Source organism: Saccostrea echinata, unplaced genomic scaffold, assembly GCF_033153115.1.
Source record: "Saccostrea echinata isolate AGI-Se365-2 ecotype Australia unplaced genomic scaffold, CSIRO_AGI_Sech_v1 ptg000012l, whole genome shotgun sequence".
NCBI lineage: Eukaryota > Metazoa > Mollusca > Bivalvia > Ostreida > Ostreidae > Saccostrea > Saccostrea echinata.
In genome coordinates, this window is record NW_026889761.1 from 7,981,932 (window position 1) to 7,993,872 (window position 11,941).

At 33.9% G+C, this 11,941-nt stretch overlaps 1 protein-coding gene across 1 annotated transcript; it reads left to right on the forward strand.

Annotated features, from left to right (window-relative positions):
* The first annotated feature begins 395 nt into the window (after nt 1-395).
* On the forward strand, nt 396-9,768 carry LOC133185755 (uncharacterized). The gene is made up of 6 exons (XM_061321054.1): nt 396-564; nt 5,183-5,434; nt 6,115-6,244; nt 7,473-7,599; nt 8,598-8,746; nt 9,399-9,768. The coding sequence occupies exons 1-6, from the start codon at nt 396-398 to the stop codon at nt 9,445-9,447; spliced, it is 876 nt and encodes a 291-aa protein (XP_061177038.1). The 3' UTR covers nt 9,448-9,768.
* The last annotated feature ends 2,173 nt before the right edge of the window (nt 9,769-11,941 follow it).

Below are 11,941 nucleotides of genomic sequence, written 5' to 3' on the forward strand. Positions count from 1 at the left end.
CGTACCTGTATTTTAATCATCCTGTATATTGAAGCTGCATGATTTTTTATGATAAAGTATTTGTGTACAATTCTTATTTCAACTATTTCAATAATACCTTTAATTATAACACATAACTTATATTTTACATTCTATACAATATGTACAGGATGAACAATATTTTACTGTACAATAAACTTCTTTTATCTACTGTGTCCCTTTTACCATACGCAGAACTTGGTTTTCGTGTGCAGGCACTTATTCTTCCCTGCACAAGGTGAAAACAGTTTCGGACTGTGTTAAATTATAAATCTTCACAAAATTGCAAATGACATGTAAAGACCACTCTTTTCTCCATAGATATTTCAGATGAAGATGATGATGTGCCAGTTTCCCGCCTCCTGTACTGCAAGTAGATGAAGAAGACACTCCATTGGATGAACAGCAGATGCAGAAGCCGTGACGATGATAGCAGAGAAGTAGGTGTAGATGCAGAGTCTGGAAATTATCAGACAAACGATTACATCATGATGCCGGTTTCACGAGATGAAGTTCCCGAGACTCCTAAAGAAGAAATATGCAAAGGTGTGACTCTTTCACAGGCATCAGACATAACAGAGAACATCTATTTTGAACGGACTGCAATAATTAATATCTATATCGATTGATATGCATGGAAGACAATAATGATGATAGCGATAACAAGTGAAGAAATTTAATTTTTTTTTTTGGGGGGGGGGGGTGTTTTGGTTTTTATACCCACCGCTTGAAAAGTGGGAGGGTATACAGTGATCGGAATGTCCGTCCGACTGTACGTCCGTCCGTCTGTTACGCTTTAGGGAACCCATCTCTTATCAGCAACTCCTCTTATACCACTGAATGAATTTTAATGAAACTTTCACAGAATCTTTGTTACATATAGTGCCATTGTGCACCTCCTATTTCACTTTTTGATCTGACACTTATTTCGGGTTTCTCAGAGCAAAACATGGACTTTGCCATTATAATCATATGGGAGGCGGGGGGTATCATTTAGTGAGCTCAGTGCTCACAGTACCTCTAGTTTTTTTTTTTTTTTTTTTAAATTTCAGTGCTTTTTTAATATGTTCATGTTTATATTACACATACAGTGTACATGTTTAGAAGTTTTAATATTAGAAAAATTTCAATTTTGTATTGTGTAATATATTGTGATAGTTGTATTAGTTTTAGCGGTGTATATTTATACTCCCCGGTTGAAAAGCGGGGCTGTATAGTGATAGGGATGTGCGTCCGTCCGTTACGCTTTGGTTACCCATCTCTGATCCGCAACTCCTCTTATACCTCTGAATGACATTGAATATATAAGACGTTCACAGCTAGAATCTTTGTTACATAGTGCCATTGTGCACCTCCTATTTATTTTTTTTTTATCGGACGCATGCATATTTCGGGTTTCCAATAGCAATACATAGATACTGCCATTCTTTCTTTAATATTGAAGGATACCCATCTCTTATCCGCAACTCCTACTATACCATTGAATAAAATTTAATGGTACTTTCATCGGCAGAATCTTTATTACATATTGCCATTGTACATGTGCACCTCCTATTTTTTTTTTAATCGGACACTCATTTCGGGTTTCCAATAGCAAAAACATGGATTTTGTCATTATAAACATATGGGAGGCTAAACATAAATATATTGTGAGCTCGGTACTCGCAGTACAAGTTTGTTATATTTTAACAAGTGCTATGCAGTTGTTCACAGTATTTTATACAATAAAACATATTTATGAAATGCCAAATGATTCTTCTTTACTGCCATTGGTATATGAAAAGTCATATGCATGTGTACTCATAGGAAGTGGAAACAAAAGTGTCCGGGAAAACGAGGCTCAACTGTCTATGCAGGCCTGTATGAACTACAGGGAAGGGGGGGGGGGTTCGATTGTGTTTTGCATACTGATAGTACTTCAACTTACTTACTATAAAAGTATTTGTACTCTGAAAAAAGTATTTGTACTCTGCTTTACTAACTATACTTGAAATTAACATGTTGATTAATAACATGTAAGAAAATATACACTGAATACTAGTCAGTATTATTGATTTATCCTATTCAAAACGAAGTACAAATGAAAACGTTCAAATGTATTATACATTATAAATACAAGTTAAAGTTAAAATATGGAATGCGATCATGTACATAATATAGTCATAACTTTTAAGTGGAAAAACTAAAGTGTGTTAATCTGATGCAGAGAGATTAACTTCTAAAGCGTTTTTACATGTTTTAAAAGATTTCAAAACTGTGGAAAAGGTAAAAAAAAAAAAATAAATCAATAAATAAAATAATTACAAAGCTGCCAATGATACTCTAACACTCATTGAGGCTATATAAGTTATGTGTAATTGGTTTGCACCCTATGACTCCCCCGCTTGACCCCTGACCCCAGTAGGTATTTCCCGCTGAGTTGTTTGGCATGTATGATGCGGAGATACAGCGTATACACAAAGAAAACTCAAGACAGCCAACATGGTGAGTGTTACTGCTGCAGCCATTTTGTAGTGAATCTATCATTTACCGTATTTCTAATTCTTATTTAAAATATAGTCAATATATTAAATTTCAATAAGCAAAATATTGTTTGTGAATAGCAAATTATCCGTCTTCGTTACTGAATACAAACAGATGTACGCATAGTTATATTTAATAACTAATGAGTTTTGCCTTTGTTCATAACTAAGTTCTTGAGACAATCCTCTCTGGAATTAATAGACCGGTGTCGATCTCTCTACGTCCCTGTTTTGTCGAATCGTACTACAGTCGAGACCCGTCAATCCGGACACTTGAGTTCCCATTACTGGAACTGATATAAATATTCTGTACCTTTCGTCCGAAAAGGTGAAGCTTTCGGCGTCCGAATTAACGAGGGTCCAGACCTGCGTACATATAAGGGACCTACGTACGTATAAGAATTCTCCATATTCATGCACCCCTTTGATGTCCGAGTCAGAAATATCCTATAGTATACTTGATTATGACGTGAGCTCATGATGGAGAGGAACTGAACAGAGCTTTTCTTCTTTCAGTAACTGTTTTTAAATACAGTGGTTTACTATGGTAAATTTGTGCTCGTTTGAAAGGATCATGATCCACAAAAGAATCATTATTAAAAGGAAAAAAAGATGTTGAATTTTTCTTCTATATAAACACTCATGTACATGTATATCCAAATTATAAAATTACCTAAATTTACAGGTCGATTTTCATTGTTTTAAGAATAAACAAAAGATGTCTTCAAATTCTTAAGTTAGATAATTTTCCTGCTTTTACATGTTTTAACTATCATGTTGTAAATTTTGCATTTTCGTCCCTCTAGTAAATTCAAAATTTACAACATGATATAACGAAAAAATAACAGTTTTTTTTTCGCATAGAAAAATATGATGGTAAAAGTGCTTAGATGTTAAAAGTACATGTCGTTAGATTTATCGTGAATAGTTCATTCATCTTCCTTTGAACTTTCTATGTGCAACCCTGCCATGGGGGAGGGGAGCGACCATCTATAAACTATTTAATATCACACATTTGCAATAATAAAACGATTCATGTATTTTGTCCATCTTAGGTGGGACATGAGGTTGCTGGTACTGTTGTGTCTTTTCATTTTTCTTTCTTTCCTTTGGTACGAGTTTGAATCTCATCGACAGCGAGTTTTTGGAAATCATTATTATTCATGCATTCTATTAACTATACTGACACACAAAAGAAACGTAACAGGTTGCTTTAAAACAACAATAATTGAATATATAATTTATGAAATATTTTGTATTACATTTCAAGAGTGAAATATTGTAATTGTTCCCCGCTTTCGCGAAAGCGAGGGGACATTAAATCTCACTTGTCTGTCCGTCTGTCAGTCAATCCGTCTGTCACAAAAACTTTAACCTTGTTCATAACTTTTGAATGAGAAGAGAGAGGACTTTCATGTTTCACATGTGCATTACCTGTGACAAGACCTTTTTCAAATATACTATGATCTTTGATCCCTACCTTGAAGTTTGACCTACTTTTCAAAAATGTTATCTTTCCTTATAACTTTTGATTGAGAAGATATAGGACTTACATATATGACATGTGCATTACCTGTAACAAGATGTTTCCGAACATGCTATAATTTTTTACCCCTTGACCTTCATGTTTGACCTAATTTTCAAAAATGTTAACTTTGGTGATTACTTTGAAATGACGTATGATAGGCGTAGATATTTGACACAATATGCCATAAATAATGACATCCCATCCACTAAGACACAGAAAGCGGGGGATCACTATTCTTTGAATTTAAATTGCTTGTTTATTTATTGAACAAAAATGATATTTTGACACTGCGTGATAGAATATCAGAAGTGCGGCAAAACTCTTGATTTTCCTTCATTGGAAACCAGACGATAGAATTTTGTGCTTCATAAATATAACAATATAGTATTATTTATCACATGTTATAAACTGAGCAAATTTTTTATTGTAGTATTTTTATAATTTGACTAGAAGTGCGACAAATCCAAGATGGGGTAATCAAAATTGAATTCTGTGAATCAGTCGGGACAAGACTGAGTCAACCGCTAAATTATCGACAACACAAAGTTGAAAAGGTTTCAACTTTCACAGCACAAACTTTACTCATTGTGTGTGTGTGTGTGTGTGTGTGTGGTTTGTTCTGTTTTTTTTAATAGAATGTTGCGTTTCTTTTGCCAGTCAGTACATAATAATTAACAAAGAGTTGTTAATTTTTCTGCATATTTCTTCATAAATATTTCTGTTCTGTTTTTTTAATAGAATGTTGCGTTTCTTTTTCCAGTCAGTACATAATAATTAACAAAGAGTTGTTAATTTTTCTGCATATTTAAAGAGGTAGGTTCAGAAATAAAAGATGGGACCGCAAAATAGATTCGTTGTCGATATTATATAGCGTAAATCCACTGGCATTTAGATTAAAGAAAAAAAAATGAAAGTTAGTGACCCCAAATATGTAAAATGCATTTAGCACACTTATGTTGTCCTCATTGAAAGGGGCGGAATATTTTAGAGTAAGTTGTGGTTAAGCCTGTTGTACTTAATAAATTTGGCAGCAATGACTTTTTATCATTTCACTCAAAATACATGTATTATGCATTATAATCTAAAGTATTTGTGTTTTCCTTTGTTAATGAAGGTTTTGAATACAAGAACATGCATACAAATATATCACCAGTCATAATTCCAAATCATAACATTTCCTTAATTATATTACAGAAGACGTTTTGTCTATACGCTGTTTTAATTCTGTCGGTGGTTCTTGGGGCCCAGTCCTCCGCTCAATGGAGGGTGACAGACTTCCCCCACCCTGTCTATCAGTCCAAGCAGTGTGGTATGAAGGAGTCCTCCTGGATATGTGACCCAAACGGCATTATCTCCTCAGCGGATGGTAAGGCTCTTTTGAATGGCGTGTCTATTCACCATGCATAAATAACCATATCGTATTCTATTTATCATTTTGGTAAAGTAACAAAAAAATATCTAAACGTTGAATTTTATATCCCCGCTTGAGGTTTGTGCGTGTACATGTACTACTGAATAAAAGTTAATGAGACTTTCAGATAATCTTTGTTACATAGTGCAATTGTATTCCTCCTACTTTACGTTTCGATTCGCCAGATATATATGGGGTCTCAAATTGCAAAACATGGATTTTGCCTTTATACTCGATAATGGGGGGTACCCATTTTGTTAACAGAACTCCTCCTAAACCCCTGAATGAAATTCAATGGAACTTTCACAGAATCTAATTTCCATACTACCAAGAAATACACTTTGCCATTATACTCATATGGGGGGGGGGGGCTTTTGTGAGCTCAGTCCTCACAGTACCACTAAGTTTCTCTTTCAATTACTTTCTTTCTGTATACCATAAATTACTTTATTTTCGGGAACATTATTTTCGCGTAATTACGCGAGACCGTCTACTCGCGAAAATATCGTTCTGTAATTTTAATACTAAAATGGCCAGGATTTGTGAAAATTTTAACTCGCTTATAAATACCATAAAATCATAATGTTGTAAAGCTAAAGAATAGTTTGTCATAGATGTTTGTTTTTAACATGCAGCTGAAGCTTTACAAGAAATGGTTCGGGATACATACGAGTCCACTCAGTGCCCGTGTACCGAGTGTGCAACCAACAACCAGGGTTATCCCATAATGGTGGCCATAATGCCCCGGATGTATAGAATAGTCAAGTGAGTAAATAAGCGCCTTAATAATAATTATTGTTGAGTGTAATTTCTTAAAATTTGCAATCTTGAAATCTCAAAAACACAATGGTGTTTTTCATTGCCACCCTTCAATCTATAGCTACGTTGTCCATCGTTTAGAAGGTGAACAATGCGTCTCTTGAACTTAAAAGTCAAACCATAAAAAAGTCAAACCACAAAATACCAAAGATAATATACTGTATATAATTTCGTCAGTGAATGCATGCATGCACTTCCGTGACTTCTACGGCGTTTAGAAATTAGATAAAGTGCTTGGTTGCAAAGAAATTAAAACGCCTATTTTGAAAGTCAGTTTGTTTCGGAAGTTTCGGAAATAAAGATTTTTTTTTAGAGATTAGTCTCATATGTGTAATCCATTTTTTACCTGAATTTTATTCTAGTCAGTAGTCAGCCGGTGTATATAATACAAGTGTATTATGTTTTAGTTGCTGTGTTATCGTATGTCTTATTGTTTCCTAGTCAATTGTTATATATTTTACTGATATCTAGACAGAGCAGACTGTGACTACATTTAGACATTCTATATATTATTGTCTGTTAATGTATATTCTACTACGGTCTACCACTGTGCTTTTCTTATTCTACTCTGTTCTATTTCCGGTTTGTTATTGTTAATGTGTAACTACTGTGTTCTAGGTAGTCGTGTTCTGCTCAATTTAAGCCGGTCTGTTATATCATTAACATTCTGCCTTTTTTATTCTATTCTATTTTAGCCTTTCTTCCAATGTGTATCATTCTATTTTAGCCGGTCTGCCTAAGATGCGTTTTATTCTATTTAGCCTATCTCCCTTTGTGTACCATTCTATTATAGCCTGTCTGCCAATTTGTTCCATTCTATTATAGCCTGTCTGCCATTGTGTTCCATTCTATTTTAACCTGTCTGCCTATGTGTTCCATTCTATTTTAATCTGTCTGCCATTGTGTTCCATTCTATTTTAATCTGTCTGTCTATGTGTTCCATTCTATTTTAGAATGTCTGCCTATTTGTGTTTCGTTCTCTTTTAGCCCGTCAGCCTACGTGTTTTATACTATTTTAGCCTATCTGCCTATGTGTTCCATTCTATTTTAACCTGTCTGCCTATGTGCTCCATTATATTTTAACCTGTCTGCCTATGTGTTTTATTCTATTTTAACCAATCTGCCTCTATTGTTTCATTCCATTTTACCTGGCCTGTGTTTTATTCTATTTCAGTCAGTCAGCTAATGTCCAGGACGTGTTGTATGATGCACGAGTGTACGCCTACTACCTCAGTATGTTCTGGAATGTGACTACTTGTGACACTAACACATTAGTGCTGTACTCTAGGGATGATGACATTGTAAGTTATGGCTGTATATTTTGATTGAATGTTGTTTTACGTCCCATTGGATAATTTTTCATTCATGCTGAGACGTCACTAGCTTTAGGTAAACTGCCACGAATTTTGACTTATGCATGGCGCTAACGATCGTATAGTAAGAATTCGTTATCTGTGACATGGAACCTCCGTTTATGATTATACAGTGAACGGCAAATGGTGGATGGGAACTCTGCAGTGTTATGCGAAAGCACTATTTCATTGTCACGAGTAGTGCTATTTAAAACACGTGGCAGTTTGGGCAACAATCTGGCAAATACAAGCAATTAAGAAGTGTACCTTCAGAGATGTTTAAGATTACCGATTAACCATTTTATTGATCCTTGATTGTCCTTTTTCTCTTGTTTTTAAACAACATGTCTTCCCCTACTAGTTAATTTTGCTTTGTTTTATAATTACTAATCCGTCATTCTGTGGATCTGTTATACTTATACGTGATCTTTAAGGTCCTTGGGCCTATTGTTAAAGTCAAATTCAAAATTCTCTTGACTTTCACTTCTAATGCCGGGCACTTAATTGGCGTATGAATAGTTACTACTTATAGCTTTGACTCGATCGGGGAGGGGGGGGGGGCACGGGAATCGGACCAGATCCTCCCGGTCACGAACTTAAGCGAACCACTAAGCTACCGCGACCGGGATTGGTTGTATATATAACTATAATATAGTGAATAATGTGAAGAGATAAATATACAAATATTAAGTGTAGCTCCAAGCATTCGTCTGTTTGAAAGTATTTATGATTAAACTCTAGTCCCCCTACATTTTTTTGCACGTAGACCACGTCAAGATACATAAATTGTATATAGATTCTGATATCAGAATTCAATTTTGATTACCTCATGTTTGTTTTTCCAGAATAAATCACATTATTCAGTTGGCTTGTCTTGGCTGCAAACCCCCTTAGTTTTCAGAAACAAGAAAGTGGTAACTCATATTTCCTTTCATTGCATATTGCAGACGTACATCATGACATGGAGAAATGCGCGCGCGCTGCTTGATGACACCAAGGTGCAACAAATTACCCTCAAGAACCGGTTTTATTTTGATGATGCTAACAACCAGGCAGAAATTGGAAAAGGACTTAAGAGTATAGTAAGAGATATAAGGTAGGATATACATGTATATAAGGCATTGTCGATAACTAAAAGATATTCTATTCCTAAGTGAAGACCAAGAACTTAGGAACCTACGGAAGGTTACGGTCATAGGGGCTCGGTTGCAGGGTGGTGTGTTTTCTATGTCTAAGTATACCGATTATAATAAAAATCGAAAAATCGCTGATATTCGCAGTTTTAAAAAAATCGTATTTCTTGCACATAAAAAAGAGACTACATATATGTTATAGTACATGTATAATATATACGAACTATATATTACAGTACATTTACATGTAAATACGAACTACATATATGTCACAGTTCATGTATATACGAACTACATATATGTTACAGTACATGTAACTATATATAACTATTAATGGTATTTTTAAAAAGATTTCTAAATGAGTAACACGGTCCTTTAGATCTTCATATGGTGCTTCATTGTAAGGTTCCTGTCCATAATATTAGTATGTAAAATGTGACAACAAGAATGATCGAGTTCTTTTTTTTTCTTTTATGATGGAAGTTTTTCCCATTGATTATGGGTGAAAATAAAAAGGCATAAACTTATACATGTATTGAATATAGCATCTCAAGGAAGAAATTGCTTCAAACACCTGTGATGTTTGATATTGAATTTCTATTTTCTTTTTTATAGTGAAGTGTTCAAGGCAAAGGCTCCCCGACGAGGAGGCACCAGAAAGTGATGGATCAACTGAATGTTCAATTTATTTCATTTTTTTAAATATCTTTTTCTGTTAAACTGTTCGATTTTAAATACCGGTATTAAACTAACTGCAAACTTATCTTAAAATGAAATTTATAACATTCAATAATAAGAAATGCGTGTGAAAGTGTTAGTAACTGCCATTTAGATTGTTCCATGTAATCGTTTTTGACATTGCTTGCATATTATTTCATTTAAGTTTATTTATCATTTACAGGTTTTTTTATATGTATAATGTGCTTTATCTATATGAAGAGGTTTGTATTGTTTTCCATCTAATAAAAGGGGTTGAAAAAAGTGATATCTTATTTTAGTTTGTTTTGGCAAAGATAGACAAAAAAATTGAAGCCGATGTCAATATTGATATTTTTCTGGTGAATAACAAACCACTTTCACCACCGAAAGAGTCCATAATTGTTTTATTATATAGTCAGGATTTGAATGAATAAGACATTGAAGGCTGCATGACGACTCCATTTTTATTAACGAACTTCTGTCGTAGAAAAATAAAAAAAAAATGTCCAGATTATAACTTCCATTCATCTTTATCGGGAACAACGCAGTAATCCGTAGACAATTTGGAATTTAAAAAGTGGCCTATTAACTTAATATTCAACCTAAAGACATATTGTATTTGCAAACAAGGTCATTGCATCGACTACAGAATTTGCAAAATTAATATTGATTTAAACGTGGAAATTGATACCCTTGTAACATCAACTTACTTGTCACTAGCTTGTCTCGGTTTACAAATTGTTCGGACGCAGAACATGCTTTTGCAAAAAGTTTGCGTATTGAATCAACTGGGAGGCATAAATAACATATGCAGATGAAAATGTATATTGCTCCATGTCCATAAATAAAGGAAGTTGATGATATAAAATTTAAATTGGTGAAATCACGTTTATTTTAAAGTTAATTGTTAGCTTGCCTAGCTTCTCTAATAACGTACATGTACATCCATGATGCTCTGCGGTGTATTATATTTCAGTTCAGTAGAATATATCGAATCAACATAAGAATTGTTTATTAATAAAATGCCGATATATCTAAATGTAGAACAGAAGGCTATACAGCAAGAGACATCTTTTCGTGCAGAGAATAAAGTCTGCTTCATAAAGGTACAGGTCAGCTTATAAAGGGACACAGTAGGCAGCCATGGGATTCCAACAGATTGTTAGAAGACTTTTTCTCCAAAGACTACGTACATTATGCATATGAGGAATTCGAACTCCAACATCCTTTAATGTCAGCTTCAGATTACTTGTGAGTAGAATCAGAAAGACTTTTCCGGTGTATTTAAATTTTTCGTTATATTTTTAAAATATTAACTATAAAATTGTTTATCAAAATACTGTATAAAATTTACATTCTCTCTAAGCACTTTTAAACTTTAAATTCAAATACGGCGATATATATTCATATTTCAATCGAGGATTTTCGCTATGACATCACAAAAGCGTGTTTTTGGATGACAATCACAAGATATGAACATTTCCGACTTCCAGTGAGTTATCTATGATGTTAAAAAGCCTCTGGACTTTAATATATTGTGAGGAATGGTTGTATATACACTGTAAAATGTTGAAAGGACATACATTTTGATGTTACCGATTTTGGGAAAAAATTGTGATTTTTGAAATTTCTATACTTTATTAAGTAAGAAAATAAATCATCGAGACTGGGAGAATTGATAATGTTTTCAATGTTAATTATTTTTTTTTATTCAATTTTTATTTTTTTTTAGCAACAATTTTTACTAAATAATCCCTTTTTCAGTTGCAGACATACATGAGCACCAGAAAGGGGAGGGAGCAGCCGAAAAAAAAAAATTGTCAACGTACTTCAAAAGTTTGACATTAAGCAAATTAAAAAAAAAATTTAAAAAGAGGAAATTATCCAAACTCGAAAAAATCCTATTTCCTGGTGGTGGTGGGAGGGGGAGGTTCCAACTATTTCTACAAACAAAATTTTTTATTGATACATTGCCATGGGTGATTTGCAATTGGCTACACTGCAACAAAAAGTGCGGGGGGAGGGTGGCATTTCAATGTTTGCTGTTGAAAATATTTTCAACAGTAAAAAGTTATGTTAGGCAAAAAGGGACAATCCACCATGATACTACTTGCCTGAGCATACTGGTTCATCGGAAACCTGGTCACACAATGACATAGCCTACCTCAGAGGCGAGGCCACGGTGGGAATCTGTCGATGAGGTCATACTGTAAGCAGATACATATACCTGCATGATATAAAGTAATCTGAGACATAGACAGATATACTGCGTGTCTTTTAATCAAAAAAAAAAAAAAAAAAAAAAAAAAAGAAAAAGATATCAAGGTGACCTTGGTATCTATATGAACAAAAAGAAAAATATTTTGAAATATGTATATGTAAGATACTCAGTATTTTATTGACCAGTATATGTATGTACATTTGTATTACTGGTTATCATCACAAAAATGAGCTCGATG

What these genes read in the sequence shown, in the direction of transcription:
- LOC133185755 (XM_061321054.1), top strand. Translation starts at nt 396, where the DNA reads ATGAAGAAGACACTCCATTGGATGAACAGCAGATGCAGAAGCCGTGAC. An exon ending in CGGATGTATAGAATAGTCAA is followed by an intron (nt 6,245 to 7,472) that starts GTGAGTAAATAA and finishes ATTCTATTTCAG; the next exon opens with TCAGTCAGCTAATGTCCAGG. An exon ending in ACTCTAGGGATGATGACATT is followed by an intron (nt 7,600 to 8,597) that starts GTAAGTTATGGC and finishes TGCATATTGCAG; the next exon opens with ACGTACATCATGACATGGAG.